Raw genomic sequence first — 22,334 nt, 5'->3', positions numbered from 1 at the left:
CATAAACTCAATCACAGGAAATTCCATCTCAACATGAGCAAAAACATTTTACTGTGAGAGGGACAGAGCACTGGAACAGGTGTTCCTGTGTGACTTGCCCAAAGTCATCCTGCTTTGCAGGGGTGTGGACTCGATCTCTGCAGTCCCTTCCAAGCCCTAGCATTCTATGATTCTATGAACTGCCCCCTCCTCTTCCTCTCAAATGCTGGAAACCATCAGTTGTTACTTCCACTGTGTTGCCAATTGCATGTGTAATCCATTCATGGGTCTAGTTAAAGGGAGAAGGTAATGAAAGCAGCAAAAATACCCATAATTATGCAAACCAAAGAGACAAGCCACTTGTCCTCAGGCCTGCACAATGAAATTGCCGTCTTAATGCAGAAGGTGAATCTTTTCCACATTATTTGGCCCTCATTCCTTCAAACCAGTCCCACCTTCCTTGGACGGTTGCAGTGGCTCTGATGGCTGCCCCAGCTAGGAAAGCTCCAGTGAGGGACAAATACTGGGCTCAGTTCACATGCTTCTGACAACTGGGCCACATCTTGATACTCTTGTATCAGAACTTCTTTTTTTTTTGAGGAAGAGAACAAGTCAGAACAACTTGCTGACATTTTTTTCTCAAAGAAAACATCAACGGATGAATCCCATCCAGAGACTTGGACAAACTACACTCTGGGTTTAAAAAAAAGCCCACCCTTAATTCTGTCAGAACTTCATTGAGGATCTAATGATGTTGCGGATCTAATGATGTTGCTGAGTGTATGCCTGCTGGGTATTCTTCCCTCCATTGCCTCTGAATCATCACCAACACTACATAAAGTTTCTTTTCCCCTCCAAGTTCAGAAGGTTGCTAAAGGAGTTAGAAGTCTAGGACTAAAAGCCTGATGCAGTCCACAGGAAACCAGGATATCCACAGGGGAGCCAGTGACCCAGTCCAGCAGAATTAGTCAGCATAAGGTGTGTGAGCTCTTGCTCTGAAATGCTGAAAGTAAGAAAGAGTTGCCGATTATTACAGGTGTGGGAATAAACAGAGAAGAGCAATTTAAACCTGTACATGTCAAAAATGGTTCCTGAACCACCCACTTGGTGGAGCCAAACTGTCTGGTGTCCAGATGAAACCATGCAAGATCAGCACAATTTATCTCTCTTTTAGGAGAGAAAAAGGACAGTCCTTTGGCCCTTTATTCAGCTATTTCCACTGACAGGAGGAACAACATCTTGAAAAAACACAACATATTGTTCAACCCTAAAAATGGTCTCTCTGATTACCCAAAGATGTTGCCCACTGCCTTAGATCAAACACAGCTCTTACTCTTAAATGTAAGGATTAAAAGGCATCCATTAAAAGGAGAGTTTAGAATTTTAAAAGACTAATTAAATGTGCAGTCTTCAAGATCCAAATGCTGCTGAAATACTTCAGCTGCTTTATCAGATAAAACCTGTGCTCACAGATTTGCAACAGAGGAAGGCACTATTCAGATAATCTAGTTTGACCTCCTGACCTTAGCTTTTGGCATGTCACTGGCACAGAATCTTTTCAGTTGTTCATTTAGCTAAGTGTAAAACTGAATGAAACCACCAAGAATGCAGCAGAATGCAAAAACTGGGAAAGAACAGACCACATGTTTTTGTTTTCCTTTAATTTGTGTGCAAGGCTTAACAGGATAGTACCAACTTCTCCACTGACACAGTCAGTGCAGCTCTCGCTGAAGCTTAGAGATGTCATTTCCTCATCAGATGAGGATTAAACCTGAAGAGTTTCCACCTGCAAGAGAGAATCATATAAGTACAAAAGTGCAACTATGTAAAAAGGATCATTTGTAGAAGACTCTGGGTAAACTGGATTTCCAAAGGCTCTCTCTATTTTTTTGGTCTCGTTGTCCTTCTACTGGCTCTTTTATGATGAGTGCTTAGGATTCTGTTCACCATTCCAGTTTTCAGCAGGGCAGGAGGAAGAAGCTGGGATGCATTTCTTTGAGTGTGTATTTTTTAATCTGCTTGAGCTGTCTGCTGTCTCCATATCTAATACCTTCTGAATCTTTGATCAGAGTCTGAGGATGTCTTAAGGAGGAACAACCATCCACAGGAAAACAGGATATCCACAGGGGAGCCAGTGACCCAGTCCAGCAGAATTAGTCAGCATAAGGTGTGTGAGCTCTTGCTCTGCAATGCTGAAAGAAAGAAAGAGTTGCCAATTATTACATGGGTATGGGAATAAACAGAGAAGAGCAATTTAAACCTCTACATGTCAAAAATGGTTCCTGAACCACCCACTTGGTGGAGCCAAACTGTCTGGTGTCCAGATGAAAACGTGCTTCTTGACGGTTTTTGCACACCAGGGTCACACCTAATGCTGGATAACGGATATGAAGAACAGGATGATGCATTTCTGTGCCTGGGCAACCCAACAGCCTGGTTACAGTTTGATGTTCTCTTTGCCTTGCAATCTTGCAGCCTGGTTTCTTGTTCTCTGTCTTGATCTAGTTTCTGCCAGCAACTGCCTGCAGCCAGCCTGGGCTAAGCATTGGGTCTCTCTCAGATTTAGATTGCCCTTCCAGAGAAAGAGCTGCAACTAATGAAGCTGCCTGCTTAATGGAGGAGCTGAGGAGCATCCCCTCCCTTGCTGTATGGTGCCTGACTGATGAGGAAAGAGCACTAATCATAGAATTACAGAATCAACCAGGTTGGAAGAGACCTCCAAAATCATCCAGTCCAACCTAGCACCCAGCCCTAGCCAGTCAACTAGACCATGGCACTAAGTGCCTCATACAGGCTTTTCTTCAGCACCTCCAGGGATGGCAACTCCACCACCTCCCTGGGCAGCCCATTCCAATGCTTATCACTCTCTCTGGGAAGAACTTCCTCCTAACACCCAGCCTACACCTCCTCTGGCACAACTTGAGACTGTGTCCCCTTGTTCTGTTGCTGGTTGCCTGGCAGAAGAGACTGACCCCCACCTGGCTACAGGCCTCCTTTCAGGTAGTTGTAGACACCAATGAGGTCCCCCCTGAGCCTCCTCTTCTCCAGGCTAAACAACCCCAGCTCACTCAGCTTCTCCTCATAGGGTTTGTGTTCCAGGACCCTTACCAGCTTCGTTGCCCTTCTCTGGACATGTTCCAGTATCTCAACATCTCTCTTCAATTGAGGAGCCCAGAACTGGACACAGTACTCAAGGTGTGGCCTGACCAGTGCTGAGTACAGGGGAAGAATAACCTCCCTTGTCCTACTGGCCACACTGTTCCTGATGCAGGCCAGGATGCCATTGGCTCTCCTGGCCACCTGGGCCCACTTCTGCCTCATGTTCAGCCTACTGTCTACCAGTACCCCCAGGTCTCTTTCTTCCTGTCTGCTCTCCAACCTCTCTGTCCCCAGCCTGTAGCGCTGCTTGTGGTTGTTGTGGTCAAAGTGTAGGACCCTGCACTTGGCCTTTTTAAATCTCAGCCCATTGACCTCTGCCCACCCATCCAGCCTGTCCAGGTCCCTCTGCAGTGCTCTCCTACTCTCCAACAGATCCACACCTGCTCCTGGCTTGGTGTCATCTGCAAACTTAATGTGCCTCAGCCTCTCATAAGAGGATGATGACTGCACCCCTTGGGCTGAGTGGCAGAGAGTGCCACTGCTGTAGTATCAGTGGCCACATCTGTAAGTGAACATCACTGTGTCCTTTTTCTCACTGTCACGTTTTTCAAACAAAAAATTCTGCATCTAGGTTGGGGCAAATTTTGGTATCAGTACTGGCTAGATGATGAGATTGAGAGGAGCCTTGTGGAGAAGGACTTGGGGGTACTGGTGGATGAAAAGCTGGACTTGAGCTGGAAACGTGTGCTTACAACCCAGAGAGCCAGCTGTATTCCAGGCTGTGTTCGAAGCATCATGGCCAACATGTCAAGGGAAGGGATTCTGCCCCTTTACTCTGCTCTGGTGAGACCCCACCTGGAGTACTGCATCCAGCTTTGGAGTCCTCCATATAAGAAGGACTTGAATCTGTTGGAGCAGGGCTAGAGGAGGACCACAAAAACGATCAGAGGGCTGGAACACCTCTGCTATGAGGATGTGCTGAGAAAGCTGGGGTTGTTCAGCTTGGAGAAGAGAAGGCTCAAGGGAGACCTTATTGTGACCTTTCTGTACTTAAAGGGGGACTGTAAGAAAGATGGAGACACAATTTGTATCAGGCCCTGTTGTGACAAGGAAGTGCTGAAGGTTTTAAATGAAGAGTGGGGAGATTTAGACTGCATAAAAGGGAAAAATGAGAGTGTTGAAACACTGCATCAGGTTGCTTGGAGAGGTGGTAGATGCCCCAGCTTTGAAAACATTCCAGGTCGGATTGGACAGGGCTCTGAGCAGCCTGATCTAGTTGAAGATGTCCAAGCTCACTTGCAGGAGAGTTGGACTGGATGATTTTTAAAGGATCCTTCCAACCCAAACTATGCTATGATGCTGATTTTCAGAATGAAGCCCTGATGATTGTGTCGCATAAAGGGTATGCTCTCTCTGCACACAGTGTGCCTGAGGCATGAAGAGCTTCACAGAAACAAACTGTCTTGTTGCTAGGTCCTGTAGAGGAGAGCCAGGTGCCAGAAGGGCAGCAGCTCAGGCTGGGGAGATTTTGGATATAATCAGGAGAAGAGCTGCAGCAGATTTCCATTCAAATGGGGAATTTTGGCTTCATGTCAGAATTCCTTTTGATTTGTCAAAACTTTCTATCAAAAGGTGCCTTTTAATCATTCATTTTGACTTGGCAGGCTTTGGTCATGAAAGATATGAAGGGGGAAGTTTCAAGTGGTGGCTTCCCTCTTAGCTGCTTCAGGTCTGGGTAGCTCCTGTTGATGATGCCTAACTCCTGTTTTAAAATCTACCCCTGCATGGGCCTGGTGCAGTTACATCACTACTGGTGTGCCGTGGGCCTCTCCTTCTGGGATGCAATTTGGTGTTTGTGGTGATGCTCCCTCTGAACTGGTCTGTCACTGCACATGCACATTGAAAAATCATTCCTGCCTCACCCAGGCATCCCAGGGGAAGCCTCCACAGGAGTGGAACCATGCAATGATACTGACTGGGGATGAGTGGCTGGAGAGCAGCCTGGCTGAGAGGGACCTAGGAGTGCTGGGTGCCAGCAGGACATGAGCCAGCAGTGTGCCCAGGTGGCACAGAAGATCAATGGCATCTTGGCCTGCATTAGGAATAGTGTGGCCAGCAGGACCAGGGATGTCCTTCTGCCCCTGTACTGACCACTGGTGAGGCTGTGTGTGGCTCTGGACCCCTCACTGCAAGGATATTGAGGTGCTGGAGTGAGTCCAGAGAAGAGTGGTGAGACTGATGAGGGGACTGGAGGGAAAGTCTTTTGAGGAGAGGCTGAGGGAGCTGGGGTGTTCAGCCTGGATGAGACTTAGAGGGGACTTTATCATGCTCTACAACTACCTAAAAGGAAGTTGTAGTCAGGTATGGATCGGGCTCTTCTCCCAGGCAACCAGTGACAGGACAAAAGGGCATGGTTTGAAGCTGCACCAGGAGAGGTTTGAATTGGATATTAGGAAGCACTTCCTCATGGAAAGGGTGATTAGGCACTGGAATGGACTGCCCAGGGAGGTGGTGGAGTTAAATCCCTGGAGGTCTTTAAGAAAAGATTGTATGTGGCACTTGATGTCATGGTTTAGCTGGTGTCATGGTGTTAGGTTGTAGGCTGGACTTGATGATCTCAGAGGTCTTTTCCAGCCTTGGTGATTCTGTGAACTGCTGCTGCTGGGAAGGGGATGTGCACTCACTGTCCTGGCTGCATCTGGAGCAGTGAGCTGGTGGGGTGCTGAGTGACTCTTAATGGCCAATGATTTTCATGAAATGGTTTGGATTGGATGAGACCTTTAAAAGTTATCTAGTCCAACTTCCCTGCAGTCAGCAGGGTTATCTTCAACTAGATCAGGCTGCTCAGAGCCCTGTCCAACCTGTCCTGGAATGTGTCCAGGGATGGGGCATCTACCACTTCTCTGGGCAACCTGGGATAGTGTCCAACCATCCTCACTGGAAAATTTCTTGCTTATATCTAGTCTGAATCTCCCCTCAGTTAGTTTAAAACTATTGCTCCTTGCTCTGTTGCAACAGGCTCTGCAAAAAAAGAATGTCCACATCTTTCTTCTAGGCCTTTAGGTCTTTAAATACTGAAAGGCTGCAATAAAGTCTCTCCTATGCCTTCCCTTCTCTAGGCTGAACGATCTCAACTCTCTCAGTCTTTCAGAACTGCTTTATATGAGATGCTGCTGTCAGCTATGTCAAATGTTTTGCTTCTCAGGAGGAATCTAGCCACAAGTTACTTCTGCATCAACATTAATGCACCTTATAACTGAGTGGCCTGCAACTGGAACTTCTGAAGCCCAGAGGGCTGTTGTAACCACACTGACTTAACAAGAAAAAGAGGAACTGCTATGAGTATTTCACTTTACAAACAGCCTTTAGTTAGCCTCTTTCTGGCACAAATGCCTTATGCATGGTAATGGCTTTCAAACACACTAAAGAGTACAGCCACAAAACCAAACAGGCCTTAACATTTGACCCTGTTGGGGAAAACAAGGCTACTATTAGCAAAGAAAACTAAGCATGCCTGGCTAATTGACTCATCTTAGACAAGTTTTGTTTCCATGCCTGAGTTGTAGGAATGTAAAGTCTTGCTGTCTCTCAGCCAGCCTGGTTTCCTTAGATCTCACAGGGAGTCCTGAAGATCACCAGCCAGCTCCTAACATTCTGAGTAGTCTGTCCAGTATAGAGGGGAGAAGTGGAGGGACAAGCATAACACCAGCAACATATTTGTTGTAAGGATCTTTTCTTTTCTTCTTTTTTTTCTCTTTGTTATCTTTTTTTCCTCTCTTTTTTCACAAAATCACAGAAACGTTCAGGTTGGAAAAGATCACCAAGTCCAACCAATATCCCTACTCTACAAGGTGCACCCTCAACCATATCCTCAAGCACCTCATCCAAACAACTTCTAAACACATCCAGGACTGGAGACTCAATCACCTCCCTGGGCAGCCCATTTCAATGCCTGACCACTTGCTGTGAAAAAAAATAACCTAATGTCCAGTCTAAACCTATCCAGTCGCAGCTGAGGCCATTCCCTCTTGTTCTATCACTATTTACCTGTGAGAAGAGACCAGCAGCAGCCTCTCCACAACATCCTTTCAGGTAGATAGCAATGAGGTCTCCCCTCAGCCTCCTCTTCTTCAAACTAACCAGCCCCAGCGTTTCTGGAGCATAACATGAACATCAAATCAGTTAATTACATGCTGCTGCATCCTTGTTGCTGTCTGTTCCATCTGCCCACGGACATTCCTCACAAAATTACCTGATAATGTGAAGTATTTTAAAAGTAGCTTGTTTTTATCCTAAGCCAGCAGCAGAGTTAGCAACCCAGCATCTAGACCTAAGCCAGTGGTCTCACCGTCAGAGATAGAAGCTATAAGTGAGAGAATCATAGAATCAATCAAGCTACAGTTCACATTGATCTAATCAATGTTTATAAATATCTGAGGGTTGGATGTCAAGAAGGAGGGGACAAACTCTTCTCAGCTGTGCCCTGTGATAGGACAAGGGATTAATGGAAATAAACTACAGCACAGGATGTTCTGCCTCAACATGAGAAAGAACTTCTTTACTGTAAGGGTCACAGAGCACTGGAACAAGCTCCCCAGAGAGGTTGTGGAGGCTTCTCTGGAGACTTTCCAGCCCTGTCAGTATGCATTCTGTTGTGACCTGCTTTGGATTCTGTGGTCCTGCTCTGGCCGGGGGGGTTGGACTCAATGATCTCTGGAGGTCCCTTCTAACCGCTAACATCCTGTAATCCTGTGATTCTGTGATCTTGTGGTATTAGTCTCTGGTATTTTATGTAGCAGTAAAAATGACCATCTGTAGCTGCTGAAACTCCAGGCAAAGGAAAATTCATTACGAAGTGGAAGGACAATTCTGGTCAGGTTTATGACTTTCATAATTTAAGATTCACAGCTAGAGGCTGACCACAACAGTCACCTCAGATGGAAGATACCTGTTGTGTTATAAAGCATGAAAGCAAGGTCAGGATTCCCTGCTGTGAGATGTAACTGGACTCAGAGGAGCTTTCAAAAGCAACTACCTGTCAGAGAAGTCAACTAAAGGCTATCCTGAGCACGCAGTTCTTGTAGACTGGTTTCTCTGGCTTTTGGAAAGTCACTCACACTGAAACTGACCATTTTTCATTCTGTTCTGATGAAACCATCCCTATGTTAAACACATTTGAATGGCAGTTTACAGGTTTAAACTCTAGTGTTTATAAAAGCTAGTGAGGATTATACTGCAAAAAAAAGAAACCCAAACAAAAGGAGAACAACTGGAAGAAGCTGAACAACTTAATTTGGTACTCTGTTTAACATACACATCAGTAAATTCAAGGCAAGATAAATCTATTTATTAAGAACCCATGCAGAGTGTTTAGCTGAGTGTTATGCCTTTGGTTTGTGGTGTATCTTTGGGTTTGGAGGAGGCCAGACTCTGTTCAGCCTAAGCACATTGTCTGAGATGAAACACACACAATGTACATCTGAATTTGCTGGTATGCAAAACGCTGCTGTCAGACCTTCTGGCAGGGGCCTGGCTGATAAGGACCAACTGTGGGCCGTGGCAGTCTCAGGGTGTGATTTACAGAAACTTTAAGCTTGGCAGTGCTGGATTAATGGTTGGACTTCATGATCTTAAAGGTTTGTTCCAACCAAAGTGAGTCTGCAGTAAGTTGCTTGAGAAGTGAAAGGCACAAGACTGTGAAGACTAGCAGTATTGTGGTTTAAGGCTCACTGGAATATTCTAATAAGAGAAATTAGATCATTTGTTGTAACAGAGTAATAATGAAAGACTCTGTCATTCATTGCTTTGCTAAGAGGGATAAAATGCCAAAACATAAACTGTTCTTTCTTCTGTGCTCTTGGGCACTGGACCCCTTCACTTCTCTCTCTAAACTTTTCCACTAACCTTGGCTGCCTAGATAACATGTAAGCCTTGCTGGTTGTTTTCTATCTGGGAAGAGAGAGAGGGTCCCTTCTGTGCTGTTTCTTTGTCTAGGGGGGGGAGATCAGACTCTTGTATTATTTCTCAATGGTGTATAATTTTAAATACATGTAAATATATTTCATATCTGGGCCTGTAAATTTAGCTTTGCTGCAAAATAGAGCTTTATCTTATTTCCAAGATGTCTGAGCTGGTCTGGTAAATTGTAACTGGGAGAGAGGGAAGTTCCTAACCCACTGCAAGCATTCAGTGCAGTGCAGGGCATCCCTGAACCTACTACATTTGTTCAGTTTCAGCTCTGGCCCAGCTAGGAATTGGATTTAGGGATGCAATGCTACAGCTCAAGAGTTTTAAGGCTTTAAGACAGCAAATATGTCTGCTGGCTTAGGTCTTGTCCTAGGAAGTGACAGGTAGGTCATGCTGTAGCTTATTAGATAGGGAATGTAGATACATTTAGTAGAATCCCAAACCCAATATTCTTACATGGACATCAAGGGTCCACACTGTCTTCAAAATCGGATCCCCACATCACCAGGAAACTACACTGAAATGAGAAATCAGTCAAGGTCTGAGATTAAAGATAAGAGCTACAGGCTACCATTCAATTTCTTTTTAGAGAGGACTTTTGGCAGGTAACTGGGACACAGCTGTGCATATCTCACAGAAACTGACCATGTCCTTACTGTAGCTGTGTTTGTGCCCAGCCTTTAGCTAGTGCCCGCTTGCACCCTCTTAATGAGGTTGTGTGAAGATGCCAGACTGTGCCTGGGTGCACTGCAGAGCAACATTAGCCCATGCCTTTTAATGTTTAAACAGCTGTGCTGGATTTACCAGAGGGTGTCTGGCAGAGGCGTTAAAAGTTGATCCCTGAGTAAACAGCCTCAGTCCTATTTACTACAATTCAGCTGCAGCAATTTACACCATCTGAAGAGCAGCCTAATCTTGCTCTGGCAGATCTTGGAGATGTTTGGTACTGACTTGAACAGAAGAAATCTTGTAGAAAAAGGAGTGCAATTTCCCCACTCTGGACAAGAGAATAAGTTTATAAATAATAAATATATATCACAGAATCACACAACATTGGAGGTTGGAAAGGACCTCCTCATCAAGTCCCACCCCCTTGTCAAGCAGGATCCCCTAGGGTAGTTCACACAGGAATGCATCCAGGCAGGTTTTGAAAGTCTCCAGAGAGGGAGAATCCACAACCTCTCTGGGCAGCCTGTTCCAGTGCTCTGTCACCCTCACTGTAAAGAAGTTTCTCCTCATGTTGAAGGACACTCAACAACTACAAACTCTCCAGATTGTAGCCATTGCTCCTTGGCTTATTGCTGCTGACTACCAAAAAGAGATTGGCCCTCTCCATTCGACACACACTCCTCAGATATTTAGATGGTGATGAGATCTCCTCTCAAGTCTTTTATTCTCCAGACTAAACAACCCTAAGTTTCTCAGTCTCTCTCTTCACAGGGGAGATGCTCAAGTCTTCCAGTCATCCTCATGGCTCTCCATTGGACTCTTTCAAGCAAGCCCCTGTTTCTCTTGGACTGGGAAGCCCAAAATTAGACAAAAAATGTATTATATACATATAGTATTATATATGTATATATATATATACAAATTATTTCTATTTCAAAAATAAACAAAGTTCAAATAAAAAGAAGTAATTGAGAATGGAACTGGAATTGCTAATACAGTGGTCACAGGCTTGTGCTGCTGCAGGACACCCATGAATGCTGGTGTACAGTGGAGATGCTGGCTACATGTGTGATTAAAATTACCCTGTTAGACATTAATAGAGGAGAGATACAGTTTAACCTTCTCTAAGGTCTGGTCACATTCCTAGTTTGTTGTTTAATTTTCACTTTTTTTGTGTTTTTTTTTTAGCCCTGTTGCACAAGCTGTAGAGGCACCTCAAGGAATATCCACGTGGAACATGCTGGAGAGAAGGATCAGTAGCATGTTCAGGATCATAAACATTGATCTTCTAGAATGATTTCCTCTCAACTCCATCTGAACAAGGTTAGATATATCTGCACTATCCACTAATCTTTTCATTTTTGATGAAGATCTTGCTTCAAAGAAAGCAAAAAGATATTCAGAGTGAGGCTCAACAGGGCTCTGGGCAACCTGGTCTAGCTGAGGATGCCCCTGCTGACTGCAGTGGGGGTTGGACTAGATTACCTTTGGCAGTCCTTCCAACCCAGACCATTCTGTGATTCAGATTCTATGAAATACAGTTCATCTCCTTTGCCTGGCTAAGTATGATGATTGCTCACTATCCTTCAGTACCTAGGCTCTTGGTCCTTTCCTTCTGTTGTCCTGCTGTTAACTTACCAAATGATACCATTCCTTTTTATGACATATCTGTGGCCTTGTCATTCTCATTCTTCAAGATAAGGCTTCTACATTTTGACCCTGATGTCTTCAAAACACCTGAAACAGAGAAGAGACACATGTAGATCACCTGATTCACAAGGTTCAATTCCCTGTTAAATTAGTGACTTCCTGGAATCAATCATTAGAACATGAGTGCACCACAAATTGCTAGTCAAGTAAAATATTTAAGATGTGTGCATAGTAAATCTCTGGGGTTGCTATTCAGTTAGTAAAATTGGGGCTTGGGGGCACATGGAACAGCAGTTTCTTACTCACTGCTTCCTTACCATGCTCAAAGCAACAGTAAACACTTGTGGCAGCATGCAAAATTTTAGCTAGTTTTACTTTGCTGTAAGCCTGAGTCAGCCTTTTTTTGTGTGTGTCGTGCTGGGGACATATATGCTCAAACTAAATTAGCATAGTTCTAGTTTACTTAAGTGTCACAGGATCACAGGGTGTTAGGGGTTGGAACGGACCTCCATTAGATCATTGAGTCCAACCCCCCTGCCAGAGCAGGAGCTTCCACAACCTCTCTGGGGAGCCTGTTCCAGTGCCCTGTGACCCTTACAGTAAAGAAGTTCCTCATGTTGAAGTGAAAATAAAACTAATGCAAAGTTTCTTGAGTGCATTAATAATAAACCTTGATTCCACGATCAAGTTTCAGGCTTTCAAAGCATGTGGAATGCAGGAATGTTTTTTAACTCTGGCTGGTTCAGGTACTTTCACAGGTTTGGTATAAATGATGATGATGTAAGACACATTGACATCACCACACGTTCATAAAAAGAACATACAGATGCACAGCAACATTTTACACGGTGGCACGTAAGACACTCACAAATTTGAAGTCTGATGTTGTGGGGAGCTGAGGGCTCTTAAATCTCATTAAGTTCAGAGCAAGTGGAGAGTGCTTTGTGGTTCAGGTGCTCGGGCCCTTCAGCGAGGCTCCGCACAGTAAGGAATTATACCAAGTCATGTCTGAGCTGAAAGTAATTTCTCCTTTCTAGGATGTGCGTTTCTAATTGCTGCATTAGTACACCTGGCTGATAATCACAGTAACAGAAATGGTTTTCTGGTACTGAAGCACACCTCCTGAAAGCTAATAAAGCTCGCTCTACATCGCCTACAGTTTCCCAGTGCGCCGTAACGGAATCAGGTAATGAATACAATGTGAGTAGAGTATAAAGGCTGGTGTACAGTTAAAAATGGATCTAGGGTACTGCTGCTCTCTACGAGCAGTAGAAGGTCTGAATTACATCTTTGAGCTGGGTGCAGGAATTAATCTATGAACAACACAGCACAGCTCAGGTTCAGGTTCGCTCCCATCTGTTTTCTGTTTCTTTCCACCCTGTTCTTCTGGTTGTTTTATGTGTGCTCACCCTTGATTGTTTCCATAAAGGTGATCAGGCTTTTAATTTACATCTTCCAGTTTTCCGCTAAGATTTGCTTGTTAAAATGGATTTAAAAGCTTCTGTAAGAATGCAAAGGAAGGGCGTGACTGAAAGCTGACTATTTAAAAATGACAGCATGAATCCCAGGTCATTTTTGAAACTCTTAGGAGTGTGTAGCCCTGGAGCATGTGAGACTTGTCTCCTGCAGTAGTCGAATACCTTAATAATTGTTCCTTTTCATTTCGTGAAAAGAGAATTTTATGTCATTACTCTGGGATCCATCCATGTCTTGAATGCTCATGACAGATCTGTTGATACAAGGGCACATTAATTTTATGTGTAAGGCCTCTAGTCCCTTTTTTTATCTCAGCATAATAAGGCAAAGTCATATTTGGGGAGAAATCAGCTTTGTCTGCCTGCAAACGGTGATCACCTGAAGTGATGTCTCCTAAGAAGTTGATGGTAGTGCCAAACCTTTGTTACAGCAGTGGCACTTTGCCCACCTGAAGAGCAGATTTTGCAATTAAGAACACACAGTTATTCCTTTCTTGTGTAACAACATTTTAATGTCAATAAAAAGTGATTTTATAGTTCATGATTACAAAGTAAAAAATATTTCATCTTGCCCCTTAGGCTCCTTTCCCTCAGGGAAGGCTTCGGATTTTAGTTAGGAAGTGTTAAAAACTTGAGGTGGATAAGTGCTTGTTCTACAAAAAGCTGGAGGACTCCCTCCCCACTTTGCCATCACTGGATGTTTTGAAATGGAAGGCTTTGCTCCAAGTAAGTCTGAAGAGTGTATTCTCTCTCTCTCTCTCGTGGCAGGTGGAACCACGGGGGCAAACACCACCACCAGATCTTTTCAAGCTGACCGCAGCTGGAAGGGTACAGTAAAGGGAAGGAGTCAAGCGCCTCTCCATCTACTGGGCTGCATCAAGAAGGCACAACATCAGCAATGGTAAAGTCAGTAAACAAAATTTTACTGTAATATTTCATAACACAGATACTGTATTTCTCTTTAAAGTGTAAAGCTACCGTCTTACACGAGAAAGATGGACAGACCCTTTTCCAAGACTAATATGGATACAATAAATATGGAGTTTTACATACTAGATCTGTACACAGAAACTTTGTCCCACAGCCATAAAAATTTACATTTAACAGTGCAACATATAATTTAATCCTTTATTTATCCGACGTAGGATGTTTACTTACTAAACACAAGCAACTATCTGGGTTTTAATATACATATTATTTATATATATATATTTTATATATATATATTCCACAATCAGTACAGGTTTCTAAACATGAAACTCCAAAAAAAGGCACAATCGTCTATACAACATGTACAAAAATGGCTGAAGCTGACAAGAAACAACAATTATTGGTCAAGAGTTCATGATTGCACGAAGATTAGTAATGGGTTTGTGTCAGAAAAAAATGTGCTTTAAGGAAAGGAAGGTTTGCAAAGAAACCTGGAAGTGTTATTAAAAAAAAAAACAAAAAACCCAAAATAAAAACACAATGGAAAAAGCCCCCAAAGCCTAGGTTGCTATGACGAGTCTGTCCTCATCGTCACTGCTGCCATCGCTAAACTGCACCGTGTTTTGCCGCCGGGGCGGGGCGGCTGGCCTGTGTACCTGTCTGTCCGGGGAGACAGTTCGCTGGAGCGGGGACTTGGTTAAGGGGTCAGGTTTCGCCCTGGGGCAAGGCTCTGCTGGGGTAGCTCTCTTCACCTGAAGGGAAGGGATGTCGCGCTTTGGCTTGGTGGACTTCACGAGGTCAGTCTGTTCAGGATCTGCTTTCCCTGGGCCGTTGAGCCGCACGTAGTCGCTCAGCGGGGCAGGCTCGGTGTGGACCTTGCCGCTGTACTGCTGGCCACCTGCCTGAGGAGAAGCAGCCCTGCTGGCCTCTGTGGCGGGGAAGCTGACAGAGGCTGGCTCCAGCTGGGCCTCGCAGGTTTTGCTGCCACATGAGGCAGGCACCTCGGAGGGTCCCTGCCCCTCGGCGCTGACAGGGCCGACAGAGGGGATGAGGGTGGGCAGGGCGATGTTCAGTATCTGCAAGCCGGGAATATGGGCCTGTGGGCTGGGGTTGCCCTGTGGGGCCGTGCCGGCAGTCAAAACCTGGAGGCCCACAGCGTTGAGGGTAATTCCCGATGGGCGCATCTGCGGGGCGATGTTCGTGTTCGCCAGGCCCAAGATGTTCACCGTCTCCATGCCCAGCGGTGGCAGAGGCTGCAGGCTGGGCGTGCCAAGCCCCTGGATGCCCGGCACGCTCACCTGGCCGATGGGGATGCACGGCACGACGCTGTTCACCTCGGCCACTCCCACGGGGTTTGCAGCGGCGCCGGGGGCCACTGCGCCCACCTCGCCAAGGGTGCTGGTAGTTCTGTGAATCACGCTGACGGTGGGGATGGTGAGCTGCACCGGCCCCGCCTGGATGGGAACAAAGGTGGAGTAGGTGGCCAGGCCGGCAGGGACCACCTGAATCCCCCCCACTGGCACTGTGCCGTAGGGTGCCTTGGCTTGCCGCTGTGAGTGCAAGGGCAGGTGGCTGAAGAGGTGAGTCTGGGGAGCTCTCGGCTCAGTGACTTGCTTCTCTGTGGTTTCGGTGCAGGGTGTCACTTCTGTCACCTGCATGCTGTGGTGCACTGGTGAGGAGGAAGAGCTGATGGCTGGCGTGCTCTGGAAGAAAACAACACAAGCGTGTTCATGCGGTGGCCACCACTATCCTTGAATGGAGTGAAAATAGGAGGTAGCTGAAGGCCTTCCCACACTCCCTTTTAAGCAAAACCAACAAATTGGTCCACAGTATATTCTGCCCAGCTCCAAAAAACAACTAATTTCCTTCCTTTGTTTTCCCAGCTCCTTCCTCACCCACTAATTGAATTTTTCTCCCCTAATTGTCCTGGCTAATTTCTCTGGAACACTAGCACTTGAAAACATTGCTGAATATCCTTTCTATGTGGTTGTTTAAGGAGCAAGAAGGCTTTGGAGAACTGCTTTCTGTGGAAATCAACTTGGGTTAAGAAGGTTCTGTAAGCATAAGCTGGCATTTTTGGTGCACTGAGTTCCTCTCCTGGAGTCACTACAGCCTCCAGCAGGCAGAGGCTACGTCACAGCACATTTGCCTGTAGGTGCTTCTAATATGGCAGATGGGTGATAAGCAGTGACATGAGATGGATGGCAACCATAGCACCCACGAAAGTGGAGGTGAAAGGTGGATGCTGGACTGAGAAGTGGGACCCATACCCCACTGCTGCCTCAGCTCACTGTTATCTGGTGCTCAAACTCACACTGATGATTGTATTACATGCTCCTTTTTCTTTTCATGTAGCCTTGGTGCTATTGACTAAGGCTGGCATCTCCTTTCCTAGAAACGCTTAAACCCAAATGTCTCAAACTGCAATTGCAATCTCACTGTATCTGTTTGTCACAGCCATATTTGTAACACATAAAATGTTGTGCAACCTTATCTAGTTTATATAGTCTCAAAAGGTAATTCTGGGGGCTTGACCAAGCTCTTTTTGAGCAGGTACAAAACCAAAACACCAACAGAAATGCTTTTGAAAATGGCTGGTAGGAAGTGTGTTGGTTAAGGAAGACTATGACATAGAATCATAGAATGGTCTGGGCTGGAAGGGACCTCCAAAGGTCATCTAGTCCAACCCCCCCACCTCTGCAGTCAGCAAGGCCATTCTTAACTAGACCAGGTTGCCCAGAGTCCTGTCGAGCCTCACCCTGAATATCTCCAGGGAAGGGGCCTCAAACACCTCCCTGGGCAACTTGTTCCAGTGCTCCACCACCCTCATAGTAAAGAACTTGTTTCTAACATCCAATCTTGTTCCTAACATCCAACATCTCCTCTTCTCTAGTTTGAAGCCACTGCCCCTCAGGCCTTTGCATGCCTATGCAACGATAACCAGCCTGAATGAGATGGTAGAGGCGAGAAGACAGCCAACATCTTCCTCAGAGCTAAGCCCTGCCTGTCACCTCAGAAGAAATCCTGATAAATCGGTGTGGGTGCTTTTGCAGGAACATAAGACAGCCTTCCTGAACTGTCTCTTGCTTTGACTGCAAGAAGTGGGACTCACAACTGCTCCAAACAGGAACAGACTGCAGATTAACTATTAGACACACACCTGCCACTGTTGATCTGTGAAAGGAGGAGGTAGGCCAGAAAGGAATGACTACATGTCTTTTAAAAGTATCTTACTGTAGTCAGTTATTAAGTTAAATTAACAAAGACCTCGGCACATTTTTAATTGTGTGGACATTTTCTTGAGGCTTCAGTGGTTCTGCTTGAGGAAGGACTAAGTTCAAATGTCTTTCTGATATCTATCGCCAACAGCTGAAACTCAAAACCCAAGTATTGAGTGGGTGCCCTTTTATGGCACATAGATACAGTGAACAGAGATTTCCTTCTTTGTCATGCTACAAAATCACTCCCATTTGCATGTCCTGCAGGGATTCACAGTTTGTAAAGCAGAGATGAGCCTCTGTCAAACAGCGAAATCACAGAATCCAAGAATGGTTTGTGTTGGAAGAGACTCTAAATATCATCTAGTTCCAACCCCCCTGCCACGGGCAAGGACACCTCCTACTGGACCAAGCTGCTCAAGGCCCATCAACCTGGTTTTTGAACATTTCCAAGCTGGGAGCCTCCACAGCTTCTCTGGGTAACCTGTTCTAGTGCCTCACCATCCTCCTAACATCTAATCCTAATCTGGCTTCTTCCAGTTTGAAGCCACTCCCCTCATCCTATCACTGCTTGCCTTTGTACAAAGTCCCTCTTCAGCTCTCCTGCGGGCTCCCCTCAAATACTGGAAGGCTGCTATAAAGTATTCCCAGAGCCTTCTCTTCTCCAGGCTGAACAACCCAAACTCTCTTAGTCTGTCATCACTGTCACCATCTCCAGGCCCTTCCCCAGCTTCATTGCCCTCCTCTGCACTTGCTCCAGCATCTCCACATTCTTCTTGTAATGAGGTGCCCAAAACTGAACACAGTTCTCAAAGTGTGGCCTCACCAGAGCTGAGAACAAGGAGACAATCACATTTAAACTACGTTATTGTGCATAGCTCTTAACACCTTCCTGGGCTGCAGTAAGAATGCAGAGCTCTCGAGAGACAGGCGTTAGGGTCACCAGGCAAGCAGTTTGCACTGTCCTCACTGAAGTCCATTCAAACACTGCTGAATTGTGAAGGTGTAACACCTGCCAGTTCCCTTTTGTGTTTCTCTCAGCAGCGTTTTAAAGACAACAGCTACCAAAAGTACTGAGTGCTCCTGCAGCCCTGTGCACAGACTGGCCAGGTTTTTTCTGCACACTGCCTGGGAGATCCTTTTCTGATCAAAATGCTCTTCCAGCTTGAAGAAAAATCGAGAGCCCTGGGAACACAGGCCTCAATTCTGCGCTCGCCTCTCCTTTTGTTATTGTGCAAGAGCAATCTTCCAGCTTCTTTGAACATCTGGTGCTCTTTCTGATTCTACTTGTAAGCAAGTCTGGAGGAGCGATAAGCAATTGCACAATCTTTTTAATAGCGATAAGGCAAAAAGGATTTGGGACTAGATTGATTTCCCTTGGGAAAACGATTCTATCGTTACATTTCGGAGTGAAAATGGCTTCAGAATTCTATCACTTTCCTCTGAAAACTTCAACACCCCCCCCCCCCAGGTTTGTTCTACACATCTGTGACATCCTTTCTTATTTGAAATACGATCTATCAGCTCCCAGCTTCAGCCGAAATGGCCATGTTACAATTAATCCTTTCAGGGAGAATACAGTCAAAACAAAGCATTTGGAAAGCAGTGCTCCTACAGCATCACTGTTTCTAAGAGTCCTATACAGCTGTGCTTTGATTGCTTTCAACTCTTTAGACTCACCAGCCAACCACTCTCAGCACAAAGTGAAAATCTGATCTTTGATCCCCCCAAAAAATTAAAAAGAGGATTTAAAGTTTTGCTCTTTCCCTCAGTGCCACACACTCACAGAATCACACTATTAACCAGGTTGTGTGGTGCTAAGCCCAGAGGAGCACCCCAAAGCCTTGGCACCTCTTTCGTGCTCTTGCAATCTGGGATGCAGGCTCTGTGTGTGCTGCATGCTTATGTGTAGGTAAAGCACAGCAAGGGCTGGGATGGCCACAGTTAAGTCCCTGTGGACCTCCTTCCTCCTCCTTGTCCTGCTGGCCACACTCTTCCTGATCCAGGCCAGAATGCCATTGGCTCTCCTGGCCACCTGAGCACAGTGCTGGCTCATGTTCAGCTGTTCACCAGCACCCCCATGTCCCTCTCTGCCTGGCTGCTCTCCAGCCACTCTGTCCCCAGCCTGTAGCGCTGCTTGGGGTTGCTGTGGCCGAAGTGCAGAACCTGGCACTTGGCCTTGTTCAAACTCACATCACTGGACTCCTACCTTTGTAAGAGCGGCAGTTGATATCAAGGGGTGGCTCAAGGCTGCTCCTGGATCAGGGTAATCCACAGACATCTGGTGACCTGGAGATGTAGGAACAATGCCCACCTGTGCTGCACTAGCACCACGGGGGCCTGCTCCTCTGTCCTGGGCTTTCTCCTCATGTGCTTCCTGATAGGTGAATTCTGCTGGTGACCTGGAGGTTGTGCTAGCTGACTGCACTGTGCTCAGGACGGTCATCTTTGTCAGCAGTGCTTTTGGCAGACCATCCATAGAGTCTGTGTGAACCCCAGCAAAGCAGTCCGGAAGCCTGATGTCTTCATCAGTGCTGGCAGCATCCTGCAGGCTGTGTCGAGAGGGGTGATGCTGGGGGCTGGCTGTCACTGAGGGGGTTGTGGATAGGACTGACTCAGCCTGGCTGTCTTCATCATCATCTTCATTGTCATTGTCATCCTCATCTGCCCCATCAGACTCCTCCACGTCATATCCTGACCGGTCGTAGCCAAATCTTTGCTTCTCACCTGCAAAAGTGGGAATTAGAAGGTAAGTCAATGAAGGTCCTTCACTGATTGAGAGGTGAGAGGGAGTAATTAGCAACACCAAAACCCTACATGGTATGTGCATTTCTCAGTCACATCCCATTCCATCAGAGCAACAGGGAAGATGGTTTTGGGTTTATTTTCCAGCCTACACATTTGACGGCTATGTAAGCTTTCATCTTCTGCTTCCATGTTTTTAACCTTCTGGGTTTGGTTGTTTTCTTTTAAGCTAGTCATAATGGTTTGCTCAGAGTCACCCTTTACTCTTTAGCTTGGGGAGAAGCGAGCAGACTCCTGGTTCATTAAGCTCCGAGTGACGCCATATGGAGCTGGTCTGCCAGCCGTGGCAGTGGGATATTCTCTAGCTGGCTCTGACTCATAAGTGGGTGTCCTCGTACTTAATATGAATCACTGCTGCAAAGGGTTTTGTGGGACGCAAACAGAAAGACTGGGGGCTGTTAGTCAGGAATCTGTCTCGTTAACAGGCAAGAGAGACCAAAATTAGACCTTACCAGATTTCTTTGCTAGTGTTTTGAAAGGTTTATGAACAGAATCACCCAAGATGTCCTTAAGAGGCAAGAAAGCCCTAATCTTATCAAAACTTACCTATGCACGAAACTTTGCTCCCACTAAGGAGCCCTCCTGACTTCAAATCTTAAAGTCAAACTGCTGTCTAGTGCTAAATTGCTCAGCAAACTACAGCTCTGCTGCAGCTTTTCTCCTTCTTTTCTACCATAACTTAGGAAGAAAGAACTGTCTTTAGTAAAGAGACAGAAAATCCCATCTGCCGTATGTGATTCTAAGCCAGACTGTCTGGGATCGTCTTTTAGAAAAGACAGAATGCTTTGGATGCACTAATATTTTAATCTTTGACTAAAGGTCTGTCTGGTGAGCTCTTCAAAAAAACCACAAACCTGCATAACATAACCCCCTTTGGCTCTGCAAAACTAGCAATGGCTGGTTAGTTACAGTCTTGGAGATCCTGTTCTAAGGAAAGCTGTGCAGCAATTTACCAGCCAAAGAAGTGATTCTGAAGAAAAATCAGAGCCTTAAAAGAATTTGAATGTACTACCAATGATGTGATGGTCTGTGAGGCCTCTGAGGACAGGCTGTAAGAGTTGGGGCTCTTCAGCCTGGAGATAAGGCTTTGAGGAGGCCTTATAGTAGCCTTCCAGTATCTGAAGGGGACCTACAGGAGGGCTGGGGAGGGACTATTTACAAGCTCTTGTAATGACAGGGTGAGGAGTAATGGGTTTAAACTGGCAGAGGGGAGATATAAACTAGACATTAGGAAGAAGTTCTTTACAGTGAGGGAGTTGAGACACTGGCAGAGGTTGCCCAGGGAGGCTGTGGCTGCTCCCTCCCTGGAGGTGTTCAAAGCCATCTTGGATGAGGCCTTGAGTGACCTGCTCTAGCAGGAGGTGTCCCTGCCTGTGGCGGGGGCTTGGAACTGGATGATCTTCAAGGTCCCTTCAAACCTAAACCATTCCATGATTCTATGTTACACAAACCAAACATCTTGAACTTCAGGTAAAAGTAATGGTTTTGAGGTACCTCTCAATAAGTAATCTGCCAAGAAGCCTTTCTGGTTTCAAATGAGCAGGGCAATTAGGAAAGAATCTAATAGCTTCTCTGGAAAAAACTCCCTCTATAATGACTTTGCCCCTCTTTGCCTACACAGTCATTTGTACATTAACTAAATATGAAAAATACATATTTCCTACATTTCCTACAGCAGACATGAATTAAAAATACCTCTAAATCCTCTGGGTCATTGGACTGATGGTAACAAAAGTATTTTTTAAAAGAACTTTAAATAGTCTTCATTTATAATACTCATCTACAGACAGAGCAGTTCACAGGAGAAAAGATACTTCAGCAGAACAGAAATTCAGTAAGGCCCATTCCAAACATGTGGTAAGTAGGATTGTTACAAATATTATTAACACCACTACATGGAGTTATTAAAACTTTGGGCTTTGGTAGGTTTTTTCTGTCTGTACTTCTGTCATTTCTCTTCTTCACACAAACAGTGTTTCTTCATCATTAATTTGCAAAGCAAACAAATCTACACTGTTAGAACTTCTACAGATGTTAACATTTACCAAGGGAAATAACTTCCCTCAATGTCTCTGCAACAGATCTCAAAGACTTCTCCACATGCTGCATCCAAACTCTTTAAATAATGCCTCAGAATTCAGTCTGGACTCCTTCATTTCGGTCTGCTCACCAACACTGCATGCATTCTCTGAGAAACCCTACTCTTTCTTTCCTTTTCCTTTTCTCCCTTCTTTCCACATAGAAATCCAAATGTCTGTGACAGCTGATGTCAATCACAGATGACTGTCTCCACTGGCATGAGACTACCTGAAGTGATTAGACTTGTCACATTTGTAAAGCAAAGAAAACATGCTCAAACGATGCCCTGCTTTACAACAAACTCTCTCTTAATCAAAAGCAACGAAAATGCTGCAGGCTTGACTAGCAAAGGCTACTTCTGCAGAAACGTTCTGCATACATCTGTTTTCTAGAATAAAACCATGGAAAGAGGAAGGGGAACCGTGTGCAGGGCACAAATTCCTTACATGCAGGACTCCGTGGG

The 22,334-nt window shown here is 45.4% G+C and overlaps 1 protein-coding gene across 11 annotated transcripts in view; it reads right to left on the bottom strand.

The window, feature by feature from the left end:
• Nucleotides 1-928: 928 nt before the first annotated feature.
• HIVEP1 (HIVEP zinc finger 1) overlaps nucleotides 929-22,334 on the bottom strand; it is a 168,191-nt gene continuing 146,785 nt past the window's right edge. For 8 of the 11 annotated variants that reach the window (XM_064160931.1, XM_064160927.1, XM_064160926.1 and 5 more), the window contains 2 exons: nucleotides 19,197-19,714; nucleotides 13,742-15,472 (listed from right to left, as the gene is read on the bottom strand). In XM_064160931.1, the coding sequence (XP_064017001.1) occupies nucleotides 14,330-15,472; nucleotides 19,197-19,714 (1,661 nt within the window). In that variant the 3' untranslated portion in view covers nucleotides 13,742-14,329. Of the gene's footprint in view, nucleotides 983-1,623; nucleotides 2,172-7,125; nucleotides 7,233-11,362; nucleotides 11,452-13,741; nucleotides 15,473-19,196; nucleotides 19,715-22,334 lie in introns of those variants that run through there. The other 3 variants (XM_064160935.1, XM_064160933.1, XM_064160934.1) reach the window with 3 other exon arrangements.

The sequence above is a fragment of the Pogoniulus pusillus genome, chromosome 21 (genome assembly GCF_015220805.1).
Source record: "Pogoniulus pusillus isolate bPogPus1 chromosome 21, bPogPus1.pri, whole genome shotgun sequence".
Taxonomy (NCBI): Eukaryota; Metazoa; Chordata; class Aves; order Piciformes; family Lybiidae; genus Pogoniulus; species Pogoniulus pusillus.
This window is presented reverse-complemented; position numbering and strand designations above follow the sequence as displayed.